This window comes from Hemicordylus capensis, chromosome 13 (genome assembly GCF_027244095.1).
Source record: "Hemicordylus capensis ecotype Gifberg chromosome 13, rHemCap1.1.pri, whole genome shotgun sequence".
In the NCBI taxonomy this organism is placed as follows: Eukaryota; Metazoa; Chordata; class Lepidosauria; order Squamata; family Cordylidae; genus Hemicordylus; species Hemicordylus capensis.
Window position 1 is genome coordinate 7,291,310 of NC_069669.1, and position 26,708 is coordinate 7,318,017.

Below are 26,708 nucleotides of genomic sequence, written 5' to 3' on the forward strand. Positions count from 1 at the left end.
AGAAACAAGAAGCAGAGGGTCAAGGAAGATGTCCCAGAGCAGCGGAAGGAAATAAAAGGCCAATCAAAAGCCTGGTCAAATAATAAATATAACAGGAACATTTTCAGACAGCAGGCTTTACCACAGGTTTACTGTGAGGCACTACTGCAAGTTCGAATTTGCCCCAAAAGATAAAAGGTGAAGTGTGCCATCGAGTTGGTGTCGAACCAAAAAAACCGACACAAAGAGTGGATTTTTTTACCCTGACTCTGAACTTAAGAAAACTCTCTTTTAAAATAAAAATAAGAGGTTAAATACAGGTTATACCTGTATTTACCCAAAAGGGAGAGGACTCTGAATTTAAGACAATGCTCTGATTTCTAGCAATCAAGAACTTGGGGAAAAATCTAGTCTTGGATTCAGATATATACAGTAGCGTTGAATCTCTTCGCAGCAACACGGTTAGTCTTTGGTAGACATTGGGAGATGCAATTAACTCCTTCAGAACATGAGTGGCTCCAAAGAGTATGGGGTAAGCGAAACTAGATTTATCAAGAAACTTGAGAGGATTTTTTGTCATCTGGCCTCCATTTTTCACTTGGTCTCCAGCAATAATATACACAATACATCAATTTCCTGTAGTTTCCTAAATATTTTGAAGAGTTTGTTTGTTTGAGGATGTGTTTGTGCAAAATAATATACACAATACATCAATTTCCTGTAGTTTCCTAAATATTTTGAAGAGTTTGTTCGTTTGCGGATGTGTTTGTGCAAAATGAAGTCATACTTTGTGATTATCTACAGATACCAAATTTTGCATACACAATCCTGCTACTTAAATTATCTGAATGCACTACTTTTTACACTGGAATATGCTGGGTGAAAAGCTTAAATAATTGTTTTTGTTTTTTAAAAAATCTGAATATAATAATCATATTTTAACTGCTATTGTTGTCAACAGATTTTTAACACTCAATAATCAGATCACTAATTCAAATATGACATCATGCCCAAGAGAAGCAGGAGATCTTTCTCAGATTCAAATTTACTATGATTCAGATTTACCATGTATGGCCATTATTCAATAAAATGAAAAATGTTTGAAGTTCAAATCCTACACATTTCAAACTGCCTATTTACTTCCCTTGCAAGCACATTAATTAAAAAAGGCTATTACATTACATATATTTAATTTCTTGAACATTCATATGAGTGATCTATGCAAAATGGCTTTGCCCAGTCAGTGACGGGCCTCGGAACATAAGAACAGCACTGCTGGATCAGGCCCAAGGAGGCCCATCCAGTCCAGCATCCTGTTTCACACAGTGGCCCACCAGATGCTTCTGAGAAGCCCACAGGCAAGAGCTGAGGGCATGCCCTCTCTCTTTTTGTTGCTCCCTTGCAAGTGGAATTGAGAGGCATCTTGCCTGTGAAGCTGGAAGTGGCCTATAGCCACCAGACTAGTAGCCACTGATATACCCATCCTCCGCAAATTTGTCCAAGCCCTTTTAAAGCCATCCAAGCTAGTGGCCATCACCACTTCCCCCTCGTCCACTAGAAAACAATAATTTTGCTTGGCTGAATCTTCTTGAGGACTCTGCGATATATCTGAAATATATTTTGCTTACTGCATATGTTATGGAAGTCTACCTTTCTCCTTTGACAACCATATTCTGTTTTTCTACGTAACGATTAAAATTTGAAAAAAAAGAAGAAGAAGCTGCCCATAAAATATCAAAAGCTGAGATTCTCACAATGCTGGATACAAACTGTGGAAGACGTGCAGCCCTGCCCACTTTTGATTTGTGCAAGCCATACTTTTGGGTTTTGCCAGCCAACTAGGCAGAGCCATGGCAGGGTCTGTGCATAATATCGGCAGCAACTCACTCTTCTGGGAAGAATTCGAGAGTGCGGCTCCCGGCAGAGATCTGGCACATCGTGTGGCTACGCCGCTGGCTGAACCCAGCAGCCGTGGGAGATTTGTAGTGAATGTTCACCGACGGGTAACTCCTCTTTGCAGGCGGGGGGCTGGAGGAGGAGCTGAACAGGCGGCTGAAGCTGGGGAGAAAGAGGGAAGCCAAGGCAGGCTGAGATCAGCATTTGTTACCGCCAGTCGGGAAAGAAGTGTTGGAGGCCCTTCTGGGTAGGTTGATGGGTGGGGGATTTAGGCTGAAGGAAAGGCTGGGAGAAAAAGAGGAAGCATCCTCATCCCCTTTTCTAAGCAGGATCTGCCCTGGTTTGCATTTGAATGGGAGACTACATGTGAGAACTATAAGATATTGCGCTTAAGGGATGGAGCCGCTCTGGGAAGAGCATCTAGGTTCCGAGTTCCCTCCCTGGCAGCATCTCCAGATAGGGCTGGGAGAGACTCCTGCCTGCAACCTGGGAGAAGCCACTGCCAGTCTGAGTAGACAATACTGAGCTAGATGGACCAAGGGTCTGACTCAGTATATAGCAGCTTTCTATGTTCCTAAAGAAGGGAGTCAACCCAAACCTGAGGCCCGCAAAATTGGTTTGGAGAGGTCTTTTTTTTCAGTGAGCCAGGACTCAATATGATTTCTTATTCGCTTTGAATCTGAGCCAGAACCAAACCCCCTAACACAAAAAGTGGGACCCAGCTCAAGATAAGTGGGTCAATAATCAGAACTCAGCTCGCAATGGTAGGATCAGGATTTCATCTTCCTATTTTTTTGGAATTGATATGAATTTTGTTCATGAAGATTTTGGGGGATGGGGGGCAAGCAAGAGCAAACCAAAAAAGAGCATGACTTACAATTGCCAGATGGTTGATTTCTTCTTCTCCTGCACAGAAGGATGCTCCCGGGAGGCTCTGTGGACAAATATTACATGGGTTGAGTTGTGGGGAATGCACAGGACCACAGGGATTAGAAACATGATTTTTTTTACATTTAGAAAAGAAAAGAGAAAAGGGAAAAGAGTTGTGTCATAAAACCCTACCCTCACCTGATCATCTCCGTCCACCTGACAGCTTCCTGCAGCTCCATCAACCTTTCCTTGTACTGGTTGCGCTCCATCAAGACGCGGGCCATCTCCACACGGGTGAACCGGCGTCGCTGAGCTATGGGGATGTTGTCCTGCAGGGGTGAGGAGGACGGCTTCAACAGTGGGAAATGGAAGGGGACTGAGGTTAGTACAGCGCAAGCCAGGAGACTAAAGGCACAGAGGTTAGTTTCTCACTTGTCTCTTTTAATTCCCTCTAAACATTGCACGTTTCTAATTCTAGCGAAAAGACTCTAGCAACAGCCTCATGTAGGAAGGAAAAAATATCACAACTAGAGAAGGTAGTATTGACAAAAAAGCTAACCGGATACACTAGTTAGCATCCAGGTCTAACTAGCCTGCCTTTAGGAGAGAGGTGTTAATATGGGTTAGTCAACTCATATTAAACCCATGCAAAGGCAATCTTAACAAAACAGATAGGAGCCCAATTTGTAAACAGTGCAACACAACACAAAAAAGGAGAATTATTTAGGAGTGAAGACAGGAGTAACGTTTCTTGTGGCCATTGCAGCTTCCTTGCCCCTAAAATGAACCCAGCTGTGCAAGTTGCTTTGCACATGTCTTGCAAGTTGTTCAGTTTTGCTCCTCTTATGCTTCAGATGGGCTGTCCATCTTTTTGTTTTTTTAAAGCAACACTTCAGAAGGCACATGTGCATTTATTTGCATACACATTCACCCTTCACACTGCCAAAATTATATTTGCAACAGTTTTTAAAAATTGCTTCTGGGAACTGTGGCAAGGTGATGGCATGGGCACTAGCCAATAAGTGCTCACAACATCCAGCTTCCCTCCAATAATTTTGTAAACCGCCTTGAGATTTTAAATTAGGTGGTATATAAATTCAATCAATCAATCAATAAAATAAATGCTGGAAACGGAAAAAATGGTGTTGTTGTTTTCAACTCAGAAAAATGTACATGTGTTATCGAAATGCATGCAAGCCACCTCTGCCATACATTAAAACATTACATATGTCTTCACCCCACACTCAGAAAGAAAAGATAATTCTAGATCTGAGTTAACACTGCCTGTATGGGCACATCAAGCGTGCTAAGGTGTTAGTATCAGGAAGCAAACTGCCAGCTCACAGGGATTAAAACTAGCCTGGTTTTCTGTACAAAGAAGTCCAAAAATACAAAGGTGGGTGACTGAGGAAGCAGCTCCTACTCATCACGGAAGAAGGGCTTGGCTCTTCTTACCTAGCATAGCCAAGCTTACCTGGTCACACTCATCATCTAGATGATTCCCTGGGGGAGATCCCAGTGACCACTGAGTAGCATGGAGAAAAGGACAGGTTCGAAATGCAGCGCGTTCTGCCTGTCCAAAAAGCTACTCCTAAAGGCCAAAGGGCTGCAAGCCAGGAAGCCAGGAGCAGCACTGCGGAGTAGCTAGAAGGCTAGTTGTGAGCAGAGCAGAGCCAAAGGTTCCCCCCACAACTTCGCCACCCTACTCAAAGGCTGCAGTGCAAAGTGGGGAGGTAGGGATTGAGGGAGAGATTACGAAAAGGGGCAAAGTGTTTGCCCCACTTATTGGAAGTGGCGTGCACAGATTCAAAGTTCCTTCCGATCAAGAAGATGCCAGAGTGAGGGCAGAAGCATACCCTCACTCCAATGGCATCATCATGAAGCCAAATCAGAGTGAGGGCAGGAGCAGAAAGCAATATTCTGCTGGGGGATGGGGCCATAGCTCAGTGGTGGAGCATCTACTTTGCGTGCAGACGGTCCCAGGTTCAATCCCTGACATTTCCAGGTAGGGCTGGGAAGGGCTTGTGATCGTGTGCAAGTAAAAAGCAAGGTAGGAGGCGGGGGAAGTGATTGTATCCGAGGCTCTTGGAGATGATCACTTCCTCCATCTCCTAACTTGCGTTTTACAAGCACACAATCACAAAACAGGAGAGCATGCAGCTCCTGAACTTGGGTAGGATGCTTGCCCTCACTTGGTGTTGGCTGGGGAGGCAAAGAGGTCCACTTGAGGTTGGCCCAAGATTTTATATAGAAGAAAAAAGGGTCTAAGAAGAGAAAGGCTTGGCTAAAAGGAGATGGGATGGGAGGCAGGCCTAGAAGAAGTGAGTCTGGAATGGGAGGCAGGCCTAGAAGTGAGGAGGGTTCTCCTTCTCAGGCTCTTAAAGCTTCTTCTAATCTGCCTAGTCCTGCCTTCTGGAGCACATAGGAAAGATAACCCATGTGAGCTGTCCTCATCCGGCAGCAGAGAAAGCATATCCCACCCAACCTGCTGGCTTCCATTCTGACATGACCAGCCCAAGATGGCCATGAGATGGAAGACGGTCGGCTACCTTGCACCCAGGAGGCAATGACGTATGTCTTTCATGATTCAAGTCAATCAAGAAGCACATCCCGCCCCCAACCCCCCCCCAAAAACCCCTCCTTTCCCCAGGCATTTTAATAATGTAATATACCAATTCTGTACAGAGATAGCTGCTTACATCCTCCACCTCTTCTTTGGGCTCTCGCCGGGCAACAATCACTTCTGATTTCACTCTAGAAAAGAGGCAGAAGAATGTCAGACAATGTAGGAGGCTCCATAGCAGGACTCCGGGGAAGGACCAGGGAGGAGAGCTGGTCTTGTGGTAGCAAGCATTAACTGTCCCCTTTGCTAAGCAGGGTCTGCCCTGGTTTGCATTTGAATGGGAGACTGCATGTGTGAACACTGGAAGATATTCCCCTTAGGGGATTGAAAAGAGCACCTGCAGGATTGCATGAAGAAGGTTCCAAGTTCCCTCCCTGGCAGCATCTCCAAGATAGGGCTGAGAGAGATTCCTGCCAGCAACCTTGGAGAAGACACTGCCAGTCTGGGTGGACAATACTGAGCTAGATGGACCAAAGGTCTGACTCAGTAGAAGGCAGCTTCCTGTGTTCCTATGACCTGAGTCTCTGGTCAGCATTAGGAGCAGCTCTAGAACCATTATTTGGAGGGGGAGCAAAGGAATGGCAAAGAACATGATTATACGAGCGAGGATTTTGCTGTACATTAAAGGTAACGTCATTGATGGAGGTAACGTTATTGATGCTGTCAGTTTATTTACCTTATTCATGAAGCTTGACATTATCAAACGTATTCAGAAAATTGATCAGGATCCTCTTAGAAAATACTGTCTTTTGGGATTAGGCCAAACCTTCCAGTCCGGTTTTCCCTCCCTGTCCCAAAGCACGTGGCAGGAAAGACTGGGGTGGGGAGAGAGGTCAGGGCCAGGCCAGCTGAAATCTGCAGGGGAGATGACCCCACATATCCCTGCATACACCCAGGGGATCTCACCCAGGAAGCTCAGGGGTTGGCCTGGCTCCTGGGGGGCTGGAGGAGTCTATGGCTGCACTGGCTTCTGCTCTACCTATTAAAACCATTTCAAAACCACTGGAGGCCAGGGGAAAAATATCTTAAGTCTCCGATATCTATAGGGCGGGCATCCCACAGCCCAGGAGCAACTACAGAGGCGGTCTGGACCCGGGTTGTGTCAGGTGACCTGGCAGCAGCTGGAGACGGACTCTCTCAATGACTCTAATGTGCGGCGGGGATCATTTTCATTTATTTATTTGCCACCTTTCCACACAAAAAAAGGACACAAAGTGGTTTACACAGAAGAAGTCGAAAAAGAAATAGATGGGAGCCACCAGCCACAGGAGGGATGCCGTGCTGGGGTCGGACAGGGCCAGTTGCTCTCCTCCTGCTAAATATAAAGAGAGTTGCCACTTTGAAAGGCGCCTCTTTACCCACTTGGCAGGGGTCATGCTGAAGAAGGCGCTCTCCCAGATAGCCTGGCCTACCTGGCCCTTTAGGACTTTAAAGGTAACTAGCTGGGCCGGGCGCAGAGCATCTGTGCCTCCGGCTGGCCCAGCCACCACCACTGTTCCCACCACCACCATGCCAGCATGCCTGGCTTTCTGGCTGCCCGATGCCCCCCGCCCGCTTCTCGCCCCCCTCCCCATGCTTTCTGATGGGCCGGCTGGCCAGCCCACTTCCTCTCCCCAACACCCCATGCTTTATGGCCCTCCTCCCATCCCCTCCTTCCGGCGGGCAGGCAGCTGGGCCAGGTTGGCCCGCCGCCGCCTTCTCCAGTGGTCAGGCCAGGGCAAGGCCGGCCCACTGCCACCTCCTCCAGTCGCCACCATTGTCTCTCATCCCCATCTCCCAGGCAGCTGCTCTCACGAGAGCTGCCAGGCATGGGATTCGCGACGGGTACGCTTAAGAGAATTAGATAGATAGATAGATAGATAGATAGATAGATAGATAGATAGATAGATAACCAGCACTTTGCCCGGAAATTTATCGGCAGCCAGGCATAATATGGTCTCCTAAAATAGAATATGGACTTCCAAAATGGAAATCTTCTGCTCCCGAGTAGCTGCTTTTAAGTTATTATTGATTGATTGGTTTGGCTTGGTTTCTATACCGGCCTTCCAAAAATGGCTCAGGGCGGTTTACCTTAAAACAAAACTAAAATCAATTAACTATTAAAAATCAAAAATGGTAAAAGTTAAAAACTCGAGAGATCCCATTCGATCCCAGAGCTCCTGAGCTGTGCTTGCTTTGGTCCAGAGAACTCTTACTGATGCCCTTGCAAGTGACACACCATCTTGGGCAGGAGTACCATGCTCACCTTTTCAGCTCCTCCTCGAGTTCCTTGATTCTGGCCTCCATCTTGGCTTTTGCCTGCTTTGCTGCTTCGAGTTCGCCTTTCAGCACTTCCTGCTCCCCGGTGAGCTGATCGACCTTTGCAATCAGATCATTCTTCACGATGTTCAGTGCGTTTCTTCGAGACAAGAAGAAACAGAAAAAAAGCAATAACAGAGAAACCAGCAACGTGTTTGCTGCAAAGCAGTTTCTGGCAACGTTCAGCAACGAAAGGGGGATGAGTGGAGAATGTTTTGGACAGTGGCAAGGGGAGTAAGCTTTGCAATTAGCAACTTCAAAGCTGAACATTCACATTGCTTTCGAGTGGGCTTTCGGTGCAAAAAACTCAAGGTATAAGAGGAAGAAGATGGTACATAGCAGTGTCCCTCATTGGAAGGCCCAGGAGCCAATGGCAGCCCCCCAACTGCTTATTGGGCCTGTGTGCAGTTTCAGGTGAAGCTGAATACTGTTGTTGTGGACCCACAACACTGTGCACTAGGGATGTGCAGAGTACAACAAAAGGGCATTTGCGTCCCATTCCAAGCTCAGAATGGAATGCAAATGACCGGATTGTTCCATCGGAATGACTGGTCGAGCCGGCTGTTCCAATGAAACGACCCTGTTCTGAATCGGAGCTTTCCAAGCTCCATTTTGGACTCCCAAATGGCACTCTCCTGGCCTCTGTGCATGCACGACAGTCATTTGCGTGGTGAACCGGTAACGTTTATGCACTCAGAACGTATAGAGTGTGACAACTCAGTACACGGTTGTTCCGTTCCGAGCTTGGACAGGCCCTTCAATTGAAGTGTAGTCCTTTCCAGTGCTTTCCCCATAGAGCTCTTCAGAGAGGGCTCAGTTGCTCCTCAAGACCTCTCCCAGCACAGAGGAAAATACTGTGCAGAAGTCAGCCCAGTGGGAAATGGCTCTCACATTTTTTGCCAAAGTGGCCCACGCTTAAAAAACTGCAAAGATCACTGGAGACAGAGAGGCTATTCCCACGATCACTGGAAAGCGGGCTAAGGGAGTTTAGCCTGCTTTCCAGGGATCGTGGGAACCATCAGGCCCGCTCTCCCCGCAAGCCCAACAGAAGCTCTTCTCACCGATTGTGAGAAGAGCTTCAGAGAGTTTCATCAGAGAGCTGAAGATGGTTGGAAACAAGGGGTTATTTATTGATGTTTTACATTTCTTTTCAAAAAGCACTCAAGAGGGGATACAATCATAACATGAACAATGCATTCATAGCAAGCAATTTATATATGCAGCTTCACTGGTCGGGAGTTTACTTCCAGGCCTTTGGTGAGCAGGTTTTGAAAACCTTGCAACACCGGGTCGGCCAGAGATTTCAGGGGGACAAAAGAAATGTGTATGCACCATGGGAAATGATGGGTTTTTGAAACAATGATCACTGCTCTCAGAAACCATTGTTTGTTTTCAGACTAAGAGATTTAAGGAGAACCCTGTTCTAAAGAAATCTCAAAAACACAATGAGAAAACCCACTTTTGAAGTTGGAGGGGTGGCTTGAACATTACTCCCTCCATCTTTTCCAGGTGTGGGAGCTGCTCTTGTGGTAGCAAGCATGAATTGTCCCCTTTGCTAAGCAGGGTCTGCCCTGATTTGCATTTGAATGGGAGACTACATGTGTGAGCACTGGAAGATATTCCCTTTAGGGGATGGGGCCGCTCTGGGAAGAGCATCTGCATGCCTGCATGCAGAAGGTTCCAAGTTCCCTCCCTGGCAGCATCTCCAAGATAGGGCTGGGAGAGACTCCTGCCTGCAACCTTGGAGAAGCCGCTGCCAGTCTGTGAAGACAATACTGAGCTGGATGGACCAATGGTCTGACTCAGTATATGGCCGCTTCCTATGTTCCTATGCGTCTTAGCCTTCCCACCACACTCACAAGCAAGCAAGCAAATATTTCCAGAACAGGCACTTGTTTCTTACTTCGTTTCCAGGAGCTGTCTGTTCTCCATCAATAGATTCCCCACTTCTTTTCCCATTCCTGGGGGTGGGAAACAAAAAAATAATCAAAGCAGCCACCACGTTTTGATCTGTATCCTTTGGAAAGAGAGACTCGTATGCTTTGCTAGCCCATGTTTGTTTAGGAGAAGTCAGCTTTTGGTTAGGGAGACTATATTCTTTGCTGCACGGGTCAAAGTGTCTTTCAGCCTGTCAAAATCATGGGAACTGTCCTCTGTGTGGTATCTTCTGTCTAAGTAAACTCACTCACTCAAGTAAAGATTTCCTTCAGGGATGAACAGAAGAAACAGCTGCACTAAAGGTTGCTCAAGGATCGAAACACTGGATCTCGGAGTCTCTTCACACTCGGATAATTCCTGATTTTTATAGGGAAGCTTCACAAGTAATGACAGCAACTAAGTACAGGAGAGCCATCAGCTGCCGTAGGGCGCATGTCCCCACTACTTCTGCTGTTTCTGTGACGTCTGAAGCCGCCAATTGCTGGTGTGATGAACAGAGCACCTTGGGTTCTGACTAAGAGATCTGGGTTCAAGCTCCTTCAGTCACAAACCTCACTGGGCAACCTTGGACTCTCTCTCTCTCTCTCTCAATCTAACCTACCTGGCTGGGTCACTGTGAAGAATGTTGTGGTAGCAAAGCATGAATACAGACCCTTTGTTAAGCAGGGTCTGCCCTGGTTTGCATTTGAATGGGAAACTACATGGGTGAGCACTGGAAGATATTCCCATTAGGGGATGGGGCCGCTCTGGGGAGAGCGTCTGCATACTTGCATGCCGAAGGCTGGGAAAGTGATCGCACCGAACCAGGCCTGGTTTGGGCAAACCTTTCTGCACTATAAGGGGCGGCCAGGTGGGGGTGGCAAGAGAGGGGGAAAGCTGCTTACCCAGCCCAGCCCAGTAGCTGGCACCACCGCTCACCCTCCCAACGTGCTCCCCCACCTTCACCAAGTTGCTGGCTTGGAGGCAGCTCAGTTCTGGCCTCCATGCATGACCAGCAACTTAGTAAAGGAGGGGGGCACATGCTTGGGGATGTGCCAGAAGGCAAGTGGCAGCGAGCAGTGGCACTGGCAGCCGTGCCAGGTCAGCAGCTTTTCCCCTCTCTCACCGCTCCCGCCCGAGGTCACCCCTTACAGTCCCCCACTGTGTTCTGCATAGTAAAGGGCGATCAGGTGGGGGCGGCGAGAGAGGGGGAAAGCTGCTTACCTGGCCCAGGTAAAGGCGAACGGACCTGGCTGGATTCCCATTTACAAATATATCCCCTGAACCAGTTCGGCCCAGTTTGGTGGCAAAGGATACCCTGCTTTTCACATTGCACATCATGTGTGGTGCCTTCAAAAACTGCAACCCTGCGCCGAGCTCTCGCCTGCAGCTTGTACCATCGCATTTCCAGGGTTGCAAGATGATCTCTAAGGGCCAGTTCTCACAATCCGAAGAACAGTGTTAGTTAAGTGGCAAATCGGAGATCCCTGAGCCATGCACTCTCCCGCGGAGCGCATCATGTGAACTCGGGATTTTTGCCCTCGATCCCAGATCCACGCTGCAAAAAGGCGACATTCAGCCAGGATTGTCCATCTTAGATCTGCAGCGGATTTGTCGATCCTGGATAAATGCCAGGGTTGTGCAGCACGGATCTGGGACTGACAAAAATGTCTCGAGATCACATGGCACCCGCTCTGTGGGAGCATGTGTGGCTTCAAGACAGTGTTCTCTCTAATCTTTTCCACCTGTGTGAGGAATAAAGTTTGTTCTGGGTAGCAGTATCAAGGCAGCGTGAGTGCACATGTTTTGAGAATGGGGCCTTCTTGATTCAACCTGAGCAGGATCTAAAATTAACTGAGCGGACATTTAAAACATGTGAGCATGCACGTAAGCACACCTTAGAGGGAACACTGCTTGGAGATCTCTAATGTGCTGCTTAATTAACATTGTTCTGATGGTAAGAACCACTCCATATTGTGTTTCCCTGTCCCAGCTCTTCCCCATCATCTGTTGCAGGCAGAGGTGGGAAAGTGCACCATGCAATGATGTCACAACATGGAGCAAGAGGATTGGACGATTTTGCCTTTAATGTCATGTGCAAAAACTCCCTTAAGGGTAAGAGAAGTATCCCAACTTGCAGATCAGAGTTGGAAAGGTGCATGTTTGCATACATGCATAAAGTATCTATGAGGTCATTCACACCATCAAAAACTGTGTCCTACCTGGGTTTGGGAGCTGTGTGTGTTCCCAATTTTCTGTTGTGTGGAAGCAAGCTACCCAGGTTTTCCTCCCACCTTGCTTCCACACAATCACTTCTCCCCAGGTTTCCCTTCTACCTTGCTTCCACACAATCGAAAACTGAGAGCACACACAGCTTCCAAACCCGGGTAGGACACAGTTATGATTGTGTGACTGGCCTCTATATATGCTTTAAAGCAAGGTTCCCAATCTGTGGCCACCCCAGAGGTTGCTGAACTACAACTCCTATCACCTCCCGCTTCGTTTATTGTGGCTGGGGATGATAGAAGTTGTAGTTCATCAACAGCTGGAGTCCCACAGGTTGGGAACCTCTGCTATAAGAGATCTGGGTCTTTGTTTGGGGGCTGAATTTCATACAATGCAAACTTCAGACTGTTGTGGGGGCTGAAGGGTTTCTAGAAGATTGCAAAGCACCTCCGCAAAGATTTAAGAACTTCCCTACCAATGTTGAGAATTCAATATTGGGGAAATTTAGGAAGGGCTTCACTACCAACTTGAGAATTCAGTATGGGGAAGGCTTCCGTTCATTGCAGTTTGGAAATTTTATTTGAATTGTTTTTGCTCATTTCAGGTTATTTTCACTCTCCTTCCTAAACAACAGCTGGTCCCCGAGTTCTGAGTCCATGCCTCCTATCTACATTCAAATTTTCCTTCCACGTCACATTGGGCAGGGAAACGTCCTTCTGCAGTTCATCGAGTTTACATTGGTAGGCAGACACACAGGCACACTCAAGACAAATGAAAAATCGCAAGACCCATGGCAGCGCACAAGAAGTGGAAACACATCACAACACACTCAGACAGTACACAGAACCTTCTTCCCACAATGAGATGGGGTGAGTTTGTGATGGCAGAGGCAAGTTCCCAGCAAGAATGGAAAAGAAGAAGCAGCTGAGTTTAAAAGAAACAAACCAAACCAAACTACAATAACCAAGAAGACAGGAAGAAGATGAATAACTTCTGATGTTTCAGGCAGCTTGTGAAGGGGACCACAGCCCAGTGCCCGAGCATCTGCATGCTTGCATGCAGAAGGTCCTGGGTTCGATCCCTGGCAGCATCGCCAGGCAGGGCTGGGTGAGACTCCTGCCGGAAACTTTGGAGAGCTGCTGCCAGTCAGAGTAGGCAAGGCTGAGCTAGATGGACCCAGCCGCTTTCCAGTTTATCCGCTCAACAGCAGCAAAAGGCTTCCATTCAGGCAAATCGCATTCAGAATGTAAACAGCAGGGGGAGCAGTCTCGCGGAAACTAACAACCCAAAAAACCAGAAACTCTTTTACGCCGGATATACGACGTCGTAGCACTATATCGCAGCAATTAAATTCGAATCAAAACTTTGGAAATAAGAACGGCACCCTGCTGTCAGTGGTGTCACAACACAGGAAGTGTAGAAGCAAATTTCAGAGATTCGTCGTGATCTTGTTGCAGAGTGAAATCTGGAAAGCGCCCCAGAGTTGATTCGGTAGAAGACAGCTTCCTTTGCAAGCAGAAGGTTCCAGGTTCAATCCCTGGCAGTATCCCCTTTGCTAAGCAGGGTCCACACTGGTTTGCATTTGGATGGGCGACTACACGAGAGTGCTGTCTGCTATAAGATATTGCTCTTAGGGGATGGGGCCACAGCTCAGTGGCAGAGCATCTTCTTTGCATGCAGACAGTCCCAGGTTCACTCCCTGGCAGCAACTCCAGGTAAGGTTGGGAAAGACTCCTGCCTGAATCCTTGGAGAGCTGCTGCCAGTCAGTGTAGACAATCCTGCGCTCGATGGACCAAGGGTCTGACTCAGTATAAGGCAGCTCCCTATGTTCCTATGATATTCATGCTGTATCCTGGTTCAGCATAAAATTTCTGTACAATTTCCTTAAACCAGAGTTGGAGGCTCCTTCCATGATCGTCAGCTAAGCAGCAGCTGGCTCAGAGAACTTTTCCTCCTATCTCAATCAGCAGCTGGGGACAAGGTAGACAATACTGAGGTAGGTGGTATACTATGGTCTGACTCAGTATAAAGCCGCTTCCTATGTTCCTAAGCATCACCTCCCAAAGAAACCCAAAGACAGATAAAGGAGTCAGTTATCCTGAAAGTTTTCATCAAGGAATATTCCCATCCAGGAGCAGCCAATAGTGTAGTGGTTAGAGTGTTGGACTAGGGCCAGGGAAATGAGCTGGTATTGTGGTAAAAGGTAAAGTGTGCCGTTAAGTCAATTTCAACTCCTGGCACCCACAGAGCCCTGTGGTTTTCTTTGGTAGAATACAGGAGGGGTTTACCATTGCCTCCTCCCACGCAGTCTGAGATGATGCCTTTCAGCATCTTCCTGTATCATTGCTGCCCAGCGGGGATTCAAACCGGCAAACTTCTGCTTGTTAGTCAAACATTTCCCCACTGCACCATCAGGTGGCTTGGTATTGTGGTAGCAAGCATGAATTGTCCTCTCTGCTAAGCAGAATCCACCCTCGTTGCATATGCTGGTAACTTCCAGACTTGACTACTGTAATGCGCTCTACTTGGGGTTGCCTTTGTATGTAGTCCAAAAACTACAATTGGTAAAGAGTGCGGCAGCCAGATTGGTCTCTGGGACAACACAAAGGGACCATATAACACTGGTTTTAAAAGAACTGCACTGGCTGCCGATATGTTTCTGGGTGAAATACAAAGTGCTGGTTATTACCTATAAAGCCTTTAATGCCTTGGGTCCAGGTTGTTTAAGAGAGCGCCTCCTTTGTCATGAACAACAGAATGCCATAACCGAAGAGGTCCGGTTATGGCTGCCACCAGCTCGTCTGGTGGCGACTTAGGACCAGGCTTTCTCTGTGGCTGCCCCAGGGCTTTGGAATATGCTCCCTGCTGAACTAAGAGCATCTCCTTCTCTGTTTGTTTTCAGGAAGACCCTCAAGACTCTCCTGTTCTCACAGGCTGTTAATTAGAATTTTAATAACTGTAATAATTTGTTTTATATTGCTTTTATTGTGTTTTATGTATTTTAACTTGTGGTTTTAATATTGGGATTTGTACACCGCCTAGAGATTTATGTATCAGGCGGTATAATTGATTGATTGATTGATTGATTGATTGATTATGACTGGGAGATTACATGTAAGATATTCCCGTTAGGGGATGGAGCCTCTCTGGGAAGAGCATCTGTATAAGGTTCCTTCCAAGTTCCCTCCCTGGCAGCATCTCTAAGATAAGGCTGAGAGAGAATCCTGTCTACAAGCTTGGAGAAGCCGCTGCCAGTCTGTGTAGACAATACTGAGCAAGATGGACCAAGGGTCTGACTCTGTATATGGCAGCTTCCTATGTCCCTGTTCAAATCCCCATTCAGCCATGAAACTCACTTGGTGACTCCGGGCCGGTCACCTCTCTCTCAACCTAACTTACCTCACAGGGTTGTTGTGAGGATAAACATAACCACAGACACCACTCTGGGCTCCTTGAAAGAAGAGCTAGATATAAATGGAAAAAATAGGAAAGGGTGTCTGGGTTTGTTTGCAATTCCAAAGCGAAACCTCCAAGGAAACCAACACAATTCATGATCATATCCTTTGACCCACATCTTGCAAGCTGCTTGAAACATCAGTGGACAACCAACCACATCCCCAAACAGAAGACCGTCTTTCCCAAACGATGGCAATGGGAGAATTGTCTACTGCTTCTTAAAAAGCAACATCATCACCATCACAAGAACAAACAAACAAAATGAAAGCCCTGAGAAATCCCCAAAAAAGCATGACCAGATGTTGAATGAGTGAACAAAAATGGGGAGGGGAACACCCATATGTTGAAAAATGGCCTTCGCCTTACCAAAGAAATCATCCCGTACTATGAAAGTCATTCCATATGAGAAAAGAGGAGGGGAGGGTCAGAGGAACAGAAAGATAAAGGAATAAAGAAGAGAAAAGAGGGGGGAGAGAGAGAGAAAGAGCAGCCATTAAATACCAATCTCTAAACGGCAAACGGTGATGGACTTTCTGACGATGCGTATGCATGGACATTAATTATGCGGTAGTGAGAACCACTCTCTGTCTGCCTCTGAGCCAGCTTGGCGGAGAGAAAAGTCTCAGACTTCAAAACAAATTGATCAAACAGCAATACCAGGCCCCACGGTTGTTCTCTACCCTGGAGAAACAGCGACCTTTAGGCCGATTGCACTTCGGGTAACCAAAAAGACAGCGTGGTCAAGGTCCAGGGGGAAACAGCAGGAGAGGAAAGTTGTATTGGGACTAAAGAGGTTATTGGAGGCCCTGGTAAAAACAAGCTTGGTTTGCTGCTATATAGATCCTTAATAGGCTGGTTCATAGGTCGTCCATCGGTAGGGTGTCACTGAATGGACACCAACCTTGGATTGCCAGGAAACAAAGAAACAGCAAAAAAAGGGAAGTCACAGGGCCAGCGTTCTCTGTAACAGGGATTCCCAGACGTTGCTGATTGACTACAACTCCCATATTCCCCCGCCAAAGGCCACTGCAGCTGGGGATGACAGGAGTTATAACCAACAACATCGGGGAATCCCTGTCAGAGGGAACACTGCATAGGGCTGGTTCTCACAATCGCAATTCCGGGAGGAAGAGGCCCCAGCCGAGATGGGGAGGTGACTGTGTGCTTCAAGTAATCCCGTTAGGTCAGTGCACCCCACATCAAATCCCAGATCACCCATGTTGGCTGCTCACACCAAACTATTGGGACTGCTTGAAGCACAGAGTCCGTTCCCGATCCACCACCTGCCCACATGAACAAGTTATGGGAGCGCACACGGCTTCCGAATCTCAGCTGGAGCCTCCTCCTGGAATTAGGATCATGTGCATCACACCATGTTCTCCGTTTCCACTGTAGACCACCCCCACCCCGCTTTGGGCCAGTTCAGACAACATAGAACCATGGTCAAAGCTTGGTTCCACGTGATGTCCCCGAGGATCAAGTGCACACTGCCTGCTTCCTCAACCATAGGCATTCGACTTCCAATATACAGCAGGTTAGAAAGAAACCAGGATCGGTCAGGGCATCTAAATCAACCAGTCTTGTTTATTCTAACCAACGCACTTGAACTAAACCTATATCAGAACTCACGGAGGAGCCCTTTCTCATGACTGAACACTAACCCCTGCTGACTGAGCAAAGAGGCACCTTTTTAAAGTGGTGGTTCTCTTTATTTAGCCGGGGGGCGGGAGGGGGGAGAGGCTGGTCCTACCCAACCCCAGCACAGCATCCTTCCGGTGGCTGTTGCTGGTCTTTCCCTGATCTCCTTTTTTGACTGTGAACCCTTTGGGGACAGGGAGCCATTTTATATATTCATATCTATGTAAACCACTTTGGGGACTTTTGCTGGAAAGGGGTATATAAATCTTCGCCGTATTCGTATTGAGTGAGAGGGCTTGAGGGCAGGTGGTGGGGGAAGGAGCAGAAGCTCGCCTTCCCCGCAGACAATCCACCTGTTGTTGCTGGGTGTGCGACAGGCAAGAGTCTCTGCAGTGCCGAGCTGCAGGGAGATCCAGCGGAAGGTAAGCAGCAAGGAACTGCAGGGGTCGGGACGAGTCGTCCAGCCCCCAGGATTCCCACAATGCACTGCACAAGTGTGGGACCTCCACGCAAGTGTGCAGAGCATTGTGGGGACACACACACACCCCGGCGACAGCCGGAAGCCTGCTCCTATATCAGCTCTAGCTGGGAGCAGCTGGTGCTGGCACAGAAGCAGTTAGCTTGAGTTAAGCTTGCGCCTTTAACCACGGCTAACTGCTGGGTTCGCTAGTGGGGCTTGCCACCAAGCCACGGGCCTCCTGGCGGTTCTCACGGGCAGGCAAGCCCGGTCTTGGTTTGCTCGTGAGAACAGCCTCAAGGTTTGAAGGGGGGGTTCAAATCTAGGTTCCTTTTCGGGAAGGTGGTTAGAACGGCAGCCAACTCATCTCTGGAATTCACTGCCACAGGATGTGGTGTTGGCCGGATGCCTTTAAAAGGAGATTAGACAAATTCAGGGACAGGTCTATCAATGGCTACTGGTCTGGATGGCTCTAGGCTACCTCCAGGCTCAGAGGCAGGATGCCTCTGAAGATCAGTTGCAGGGGTGCAACACTGGGAGGAGGGATATGTCTTCTGCTCGCAGGCTTTGCAGAGGCACCTGACTAGCAAGAAGATGCTGGACTAGATAGCCCTTTGCCTGATTCAGCAGGACTGGAAAACCATGCCATTGGGGGCTGGCAGCATGGGGTATCAAACCACCCTAAACAAAACTTCCATCATAACAGCAACAATCAACTCTTGCCAGGAGTTCTCAGGGTTAGAATCAGGACCAGACCAACTACTGTGGTGCCACCCTGTGCAGCACAGGGTACAACACCCTACTAAAGCCGCAGGTGGGTGTGCTTCTGGGATGAAAGGGCTTTCTAGGCACTAGAGTGACTCCACCTACCCAGGCTGCCCATTGAATGTCTCTGGCCTGGATGGACTCTAAAGGCTTCCGGGTCAGGCTGTGAGTTCACCTAGCCAACAACAGTATCCATTGTGTCTGGCTCCTTGGCATCTGACTCCTAGATCCCTACTTCGGGCTCTTGTTCCACGACTGCCTATGGTCCAGTACTGTCAGGCCCCCTTAAGTTGGAAGGATGTGGTGGAAAGTTCGAGGAATAAGACAGGGTGGGAGCAAGCTAAGATCCAGACCTCACATGAATCTACACCACTGAGACACGCTCCCCCGCCACATCAGGAGAACTGGGGAACCCAAGCCAGTACCCCAACCACAAGCTGAAGACACAGCTCTGCTTTCATTGCCCAACTCGAAGAAGCCTCCTGAGGATCTACCAGTCTTAGCAGAGGCTCCTTCAATACCGTCAGAGCCACTGCACAAGAAAGCAGGCAAGGCCCCTTTAAGAAACACTGCCTTTCCTAGGAAGGGGTGGGGCTAATTCATCCTTCCTGGGCAGCAGCCATCAAAACTGGCGTAAGAAGCTGCAGGAGCAACATTCCCTTTGCACTGCACTGCCCAGCTCTGGTTTCCCTGCTCAGTGCTGACCGAGGTGCTGACTGCTCCTCGGAGCTGTCCAAGGTAGCCTCAGAGCTGGTGCACTCCTGGATCCCTGGCTTGGTGGTCCCCTGTCTTGACCTGGAGTAGGAGAAATTCTGACACTCCCTGCCTGAACAGACGGGGTGGCCTACCTGTGTGCAGATCCTGCCTGGCCCCTTATGGGCTGCCATCATCCATCCACTCCATTTGAAGTGCTCCCTTTGCTGAGCAGGGTCCACCCTGTTTTGCATTCGGATGGGCAACTACATGGGAGTGCTGTCTACTATAAGATATTTCTCTTAGGGGATGGGGCCAGAGCTCAGTGGAAGAGCATCTGCTCGCATGCAGAAGGTCCCAGGTTCACTCCCTAGCAGCCTCTCTAGGTAGGGCTGGGAAAGGCTTCTGCCCAAAACCTTGGGACAGCCGCTGTCAGTCAGAGTAGACAATACTGAGCTAGATGGACCAGGGGTCTGACTCAGTATAAGGCAGCTTCCTATGAGGGTGGGGAAATCTAACGAATGACACTGCAAGATGAAGAAACTCTTGCCCTTTAAATTCACTCAGAATAAGGAAGCTCTAAGTCAGGGGTGGGGAACCTTGGCCTCCAGCTGTTTTTGAACTACAACTCCCATCATCCCCAGCCACGGGCTGTAGTTCTAAGTCAATATCTGGGTGCACTGCCTGCCCTGGGGCGGGGGGGGGGGGAGAAAGAAAAAAAACTTTCCACCCCATAATAGACATAAATTAACAGCAGATCCCATCCCCATCCCAAAGAGGGAGATCAAAGCAGAGAGTGTGGAGCAATGCTGCAGAAAGGTACAAAGAAAAGTTTACCAAGATGTCGCAGACATGTGAGCAAAAAGCAGAGATGTCCTACTGGGCCCAGAATCTTAGTCGTGCAAGCCAATCAAACAAGGGAGAGGCGGGACCAAGTCCGCAAAGCCAACCGTGATTGGACAACAGCAGGGGAGTGTCACATGTGTATACCCACGTCATTCCATTTAAAATTCCAGAAAGGGGGGAACGGGAGAAAAGAAACAAACAGGAAACAAATGAGGAATCTGAACAGAGGAGAGATACACACCTGAAAACTCCCCTATGGGCCATGTCCAGCGAAGCACAGAGAGACAGGAGGAGGGGTAAAGGAAGTGAAAAAACAAAAAAGAGTCAATCAGTGACCGAAACCAAGGAAATAAAAAATTCCGGAGGGGAAAAAATTAACAATGATTTTGCCATTTCAATGTCAAAAGGCATGAAATTGTAAAGAGACAGGACCCGCCATGACTGCAAATGGCATGAATCTACATAGGGAACACCTGGGGAGGTGTAGGGTGTGAAGAGATCAGTTTTTCAGATGAAAATATGGGTGAGGATTTGAGTCTCGGCCTTCTACAACCCTGGATTTAACAGTGCTTTCTCTCCATGGTGCCTGGTTTCCTACGCTTTCTTTCTACAAAGGCTGTTTTCTTTCCTCTAAGTTCTCTTTTCTAACGTGGAGAACAGTATAACATTGGAGAGCTGTTCTCACAACAGGCACCCTCCTGGCCGTGTATTTGCAAAGATCAAGGAAGAAGGAAGGGGAAGTGATCATTTGTAGAGCAGCTTTTCATCCACCCTTGATAAAATGTTGGAGACAGAATGTGGGCTGGCTGTGCCCATACTATCCAGCTTCTGGCTCACACATGATCACTCTCTCCTCCTCCTGCCTTGATCTTTGCAAACACACTACCAGTGATCAGAAGGGTGCCCGACTCACCTGCCCTGGCAGGAACAAACCCATTACCTTTTGCAACCAAACGCCATGATATCACTCATGATCTTCAAAGGCACTGAAACCTGAATCCTTTTGCACTGCTCATTAGAGCAGGCCATCCCAGCGTCAGACCCCCGAGCCAAACATAGTCCACCAGCCACGAACTGTGGCTGGTCAGGTGGTCAACCACCCTCCTTGCCTGAGCAGTTGCTGGGAAGACAGTGAATGTAGGGAGCGGACTGAGACGGAGTTGGCAGCTGGCCGTGCTTGGCTGGTGGGCCGTGTTTGGCTTGGAGTACTATCACTTGAGCAGGATTGCACTAGAAATACAGTATTCATCTCTGAATCGAATCTTCGCTCTTTTAATAAAGATGGTACATCACTTACCACTTGGGCACTCTGTGGCTTCCTCTCTTCAGCAGACATTCCCCTCTTAGTTGAGGGAAAGCAAGCTTTACTCCAAAATTATCAGGCCACCTAGAAGCAAAATCAAGTTCTTCCCGCCCCCCGTCCTCGAAGCAACCACAACCGTTACTCATTGGCTGGACATACCTGCCTTCTAGATGCTGACTGAACAATGAAAGACAAATATATTTCTTAGTCTGCAACAAAAAAGAGTGCCAAACTGGATGTGCTCACATATTTGACCTGTGCACATATAAGGTGGAAAGGAACATGCAGGGGAGGGGAGTGATGGGGCCGTAGCTCAGTGGTAGAGCATCTGCTTTGCATGCAGAAGGTCCCAGGTTCAATCCCTGGCATCTCCAGGTAGGGCTGGGAGAGAATCCTTGGAGAGCCGCTCCCAGTCAGTATAGACAAGATCGAGCTAGATGGGCCAATGGTCTGACTCAAGAAAAGGCAGCTTCCTAGATAACCTATGTAACTTTTGGGTCCCAGAGCACAGTCTATGGCAGGGATTTTCAACATTGGGTCCCCAGATGTTTTTGGACTTCAACTCCCATAATCTCCAGCCAAAGGCCACTGGGCCTGGGGATTATGGGAGTTGAAGTCCAATAACATCTGGGGACCCAATGTTGAGAATCCCTGGTATGGCATACAATACAGCCATATGGCTGAAGCTAAGGTGATCATGGTGTGGTTAGTGTTGGATGGGAGACCCATGCATGTCCAATTTGGGGATGGGGTTGTAGCTCAGTAGCAGAGCATCTGATCTGCCTTCAGAAGGTCCCAAATTCAATCTCTGGCTCTCCAAGAAAGGCTCCTGCTTGAAACCTTGGAGAGCCATTGCCAGGCAGTGTAGCCTAGTGGTTCCCAACCTGGGGGCCTCCAGATGTTGCTGAACTACAACTCCCATCCTCCGCATCCACACAAAAAATTGTGGCTGGGGCTGATGGGAGTTGCAGTTCAGCAACATCTGGAGGCCCCCAGGTTGGGAACCACTGGCATAAACAATACTGAGTTAGATCTATCATTGGAGATTAGTCTTGACGGCTATAGGCTACCTCCAGGTTCAGAGGCAAGAGGCCTCTGAATACCAGTTGCAGGGGAACAACGGCAGGAAAGAAGGCCTTTATCTCCTGCTTGTGGGCCTCCAAGAGGCATCTAGTCCAATCCTCTGCTATTAATATGCTGCTTTTCTTCACAATGAAAAAAAAACACAGGATATGTTTTTAGCCAGAGAATCCGACTTCCTGAAAATCTTGGTGTAATTTTTTGTTTAAGTTCCTAGCCCTGATTTATGGTTTGAAAGAATACCTAAATGTGCCTGAGGAATACCTGGGTGCTTTCCAGACTAGACCCTGGAACAGGGTCAAGACACATCTCTGAAGTGTACTTCCACACTTCCTGTGTCGTGACACCACAATCCCTACGAAAGCACCAGGGTACTATTCATATGTCAGATGCCTTGTTTTGAATTTAATCACTGCAACTTAGTGCTACGACGTCGTTTATCCAGTGTGAAAAAGGTGTTGTTTTTTCGGGTTGTTAGTTTTTGCGAGACTGCTCCCCCTTCAGGTTTTACGTTTTGAAAGTGATTTGCCTGAACAGAGCATTTTGCTGCTTTTGAACAGCTAGTCTGGAAAGCACCCTGGTGAAATCTCAGAAACCAAAACGTGGGTTGAGAAGGATTCCTAAGAATAATAGGACTTGGCCCTCAGATCAGTGAGCTCTGTAATCACTGATTTAATAGTGACCTAGATTATAGTGCTTTGAATTTTATTGTTGCATTTTTACTGCTGTCTTTTATCATTTTAACTTTTATTGCTTTTATTGCTTCTTGTAATGTCTTGCCCAGTTTTATTACCATTTTATGCTATTACCATTACCATTTTATGCTTTCTTATAATAGAAACAGAATTATGCTCTTTTAATCATATATCGTTTTTGCGCTTTTTTATAACAGAAATAGTACCATTTTATCTTTCTTATTCTTAGTAGTTTATTCTATTATTATTAATGTGTATGTAAGTAATCATTTTATCTTAATCTGTTTTTAAATTGCAATTCGTCTAGTTTTAGCCCTTCTATATGTATCATATTTGCAATCACCTTTATTCTCCCATACTTTCAACAGACAAATTTTAACTTGTATAATTTTATGCTGGTCTCTGGCCGTAATAAAGATTGATTGATTGATAGATTATAGTGACCTATATTATGAGCAGAATACATTATGCAAACAAATCAAAATTCCAGGAAAAGTCATATAAGGGAAATTAGACAAATGTGCACAATTTATCCAGGTCACACAATTCCATTTCTTCCTGCTATGTGAACAAGTCCCTTTTCTTATTTCCATACATCCCAGGATTTGGGACACAGATCATTTAAAGGGATCCGGTTTCTATCATCTCAGCCTCTGGAGCTTAACTGCCTTGCTGAACCATCTCCGGGTCTGCACCAAAGACCTCTCAACCTAACCTACCTCAAAGGGTTGTTGTGGGACACATGAAGTTAGCATATGAAAAGCAGCACTCTTGAGGCATCCTTTACCTAGCAGGTCTGCTCCTTCATCCACATCCCCGATGGCCTCTGAGCCCACCTCAGTAAGTTCGGTATACAGTGAGTCCGTGTTGATGCCGAAGGCTTTGTTCACGATCCCCTGCGTCGGGCTGTTGGGCAAGAGGGGCGTGGGAAACACAGAAATATTGTGCCTGACCATATGCTGTTTCCCTTGTTGTTATTCCATGTCGTCCAACACAGTCCAGCAAAAACAACAGTGCAGCAAAAGTAAGAGCCGGTCTACATGTTCGGAGCCTCTGTTTGGAAACCACCGGCAAAGGAGAGCCCACCACTGGATGAGGAAGTCTGTCAAACATGTCTTGCCTTTAGAAAATTCTTCCTGTTGCCTAGCCTAAGTCTGCTTACTTGAAATTTCATCCCATAGATTCTAGCGCAGCTCACAGGAGCGACAGAGGCCTTTCGCACAACCTTGCTGGGCAGGGCCGGAGGGTTCTGTGGGGAAGGCGAGCAGCCGCTGCCCTCCCCTCCACCCCCACATGAGCACTGGTGTGGCGAAGGGCAGCGGTAGATGCTGGGAGCGGGAGGACTTATCGCCACTGTATACTCCCAAACATGGGCAAGCAACCGTGCTCGGTTGGCTTCTGTCTTAGTATTCCTCCAGTGGCGCTCTAGGCGTCTTTTGGCTCACTTCATCTCTCGAAGTTCCTCAGAGAACCAAGGAAGTCAAGATCCACAAGGCCGCTGAGGAGCAATCTCATCAAGTGCCCTCATAGCCCTTTAAAGACCTTTTAACCTTTAAAGACCTAAACAGCCTGGGACCAGTCTGCTGGCTAACTGCGCAAAGAGGCACCTTTCAAAGGAGTGATTCTCTTATATGTAGCGGGGGAGAGCAACCAGCCCTCTCCAGCCCCAGCACAATATCCCTCCAGTGGCTGCTGTTGGTTTCTTTTTAGATTGCGAGCCTTTGGAGACAGGGAATTATCTTATTATTTATTTATTTATTTTTCTGTGTGAACCACTTTGCAAACTTTTGTTGGAAAGCGTTATATAAATAGTAGTTGTAGTAGTACCAGTACCTGAGAGAGCATCTTGCCCCATATGTCCCTACCCAGACCTTGAGAACTTCTTCAGAGGCCCTGCTCCGAGAAACTCCACAAAATGAGGTGAAGTGGGTGGCTACTAGGGAGAGGGACTTGTTGGTGGTGGCACTCCCTCTATGGAACAGCCTCCCCAGTGAGGCTCGCTTGGCATCCTCACTTTATTCTTTTAGACGCCAGGTCCTTTCTGTTCATTCAAGCCTTTTAAAACAGGTTTCGAAGTTATTTTTACAATTTTTTTTTTATTTTACTGTAACCTTTGTTTTGTTTTATGTGTTTTATAATAGTATGTTTTATTCTATTGTTGTTTTCTTGTGAGCTGCTCAGAGAACAATTTGCTATGGGGTGGCTAACAAATAAAGCAATTATTATTTCTTATTGTTGTTGTTATTAGATCCACCTTTATTTATTATTTCTCTATGTAAACCACTTTGGAAACTTCTGAAGAAAAGTAGTATATACATATTTGTTGTTGTTATTTTTGTTACCTGTTTCCAGTGCGCTCCAGCCTAGGATCCTGGCCTATGTCCAACTCTGGAGTCGAGTCAATGTCCTGAAAATCTGACCCCTCGTCGCTGCTTCCCATTCCTACGGGATGGGACAAAGAAAGAAGACGCGTTTCTGCTCAGTGAGGGCCTGCAAAGTTTCTGGACCTGCAAAATGCATTTGTGCCTCTACTTATCATGGAGGATATTGGACAAGGTGGTTCATGTTTGAGGGCTACACTACACATTATGATCAATGCACAGTTTTGGGTGTGGTTGTGGTTGTGTGTGTGTGTCCATTCAAGCTGAATAGCAGCTGCTGTGTGGGGGAATGGGGAGAAGGCTCAGGACCAGTATTCCTTCTAACAGGGATTCCCAGATGTTGTAGACTACAACTCTCAGAATCCCCAAGCAAAAGGAGCAACTCCCATTGGTGGCTGCCATTTTCCTTTCCTTTCTATGCACCAGAATGACACTACAACAGGGGCATTGTGAGGAAAGAATGGTGGCCAAGAGCAAAATAGCCACTACCAGTGACTACAAAAACAGCGGCCAAGAGCAAAACGGCAGTTACCAGTGACTGGGCCCAATCTAAGAGCAAAAGGCAGTGACCAGGCCAAATCTTCTACCAACAACTAGGCCCAATCCAAGAACAAAATGGCAGCTATCAGTGATTAGGCCCAATCTTCTACCAGTGACTGGGCCCAATCCAGGAGCAAAATGGCAGCTACCAGTGACTGGACCCAATCTTCCACCTTCTGAGGGCAGACATCAGTGATGGGCCCTGCCAGGCACTGGAGCACCGCAGCTGCCCAAGAGTACCTCTGGCTGACCTGAGGCCTGAGTAGACTAAAGAGAAAGGCCCACCAGCCAGCCATACCGATGCTCACGTTCCTCATCTCTTGGGTGACTTGGACTTCCATATTACGGCTGTTGCGCTTCTCCCGAGCTCGCTTGTTATTCTTGGATGTGATGTTGTAATCGTTCATGGGCTGAAGGCTCTCGTTCAGTGGGGTGACGGCGGCAGAGGGCACGGATGAGGTGGGGGTGTTGGATTTTGTTCCAGTGGTGCTTGGCGTTGCCGCAGCAGAGGACTGTCCAGATTCGGACATTTCATCATGTGGGCACTAATGCAAAACATCGTTTGGAGAAGGGATAAAAAAAGAAAAGGGGGAAAACAGCACCCACATGTATCAGTTAATTCCTCCATTGATTGATTTGACAGCTGCCTTGTAGCATTACGACACATGAGCACTACACACCAAGAAGCTTATTATGGCAACTACATATGAACAAGAGCCAGTGTGGCATAGTGATTAGAGTGTTGGACCCAGAGCAGGGAGACCTGAGTTCAAATCCCCATTCAGCCATGAGGTTCACTGGGTGACTCTGAACCAGCCACTTCTCTTTCAGCCTAACCTACCTCTCAAGGTTGTTCTGAGGATAAACATAACCATGTATGCTGCTCTGGCCTCCTTGGAGCAAGAGTGGGACAGAAATGTAAAAATAAATAAATAACAAACAACTCTGAACAGCCAGGATTTGATCTGTAGGATTTGATGCCTTTGGTCAAGTCAGTATTAGCCTAACACACATCCTAGGGCTGTTATGAAGAATATACGGGGT

At 47.6% G+C, this 26,708-nt stretch overlaps 1 protein-coding gene and 1 non-coding gene across 24 annotated transcripts in view; one reads left to right on the forward strand and one right to left on the reverse strand.

Annotated features, from left to right (window-relative positions):
- MAPK8IP3 (mitogen-activated protein kinase 8 interacting protein 3) overlaps window positions 1-26,708 on the reverse strand; it is a 76,975-nt gene that overhangs the window by 25,980 nt on the left and 24,287 nt on the right. For 7 of the 23 annotated variants that reach the window (XM_053275990.1, XM_053275978.1, XM_053275977.1 and 4 more), the window contains 11 exons: window positions 25,963-26,209; window positions 25,086-25,185; window positions 23,531-23,649; window positions 19,907-19,918; window positions 15,633-15,650; window positions 9,570-9,627; window positions 7,614-7,766; window positions 5,418-5,499; window positions 2,944-3,095; window positions 2,753-2,809; window positions 1,867-2,037 (listed from right to left, as the gene is read on the reverse strand). In XM_053275990.1, the coding sequence (XP_053131965.1) occupies window positions 1,867-2,037; window positions 2,753-2,809; window positions 2,944-3,095; window positions 5,418-5,499; window positions 7,614-7,766; window positions 9,570-9,627; window positions 15,633-15,650; window positions 19,907-19,918; window positions 23,531-23,649; window positions 25,086-25,185; window positions 25,963-26,209 (1,169 nt within the window). The remainder of the gene's footprint in view (window positions 1-1,866; window positions 2,038-2,752; window positions 2,810-2,943; window positions 3,096-5,417; window positions 5,500-7,613; window positions 7,767-9,569; window positions 9,628-15,632; window positions 15,651-19,906; window positions 19,919-23,530; window positions 23,650-25,085; window positions 25,186-25,962; window positions 26,210-26,708) is intronic. The other 16 variants (XM_053275992.1, XM_053275982.1, XM_053275991.1 and 13 more) reach the window with 9 other exon arrangements.
- On the forward strand, window positions 21,274-21,342 carry TRNAA-UGC (transfer RNA alanine (anticodon UGC)). The gene has a single exon. It is a non-coding gene; the product is annotated as a tRNA-Ala (tRNA).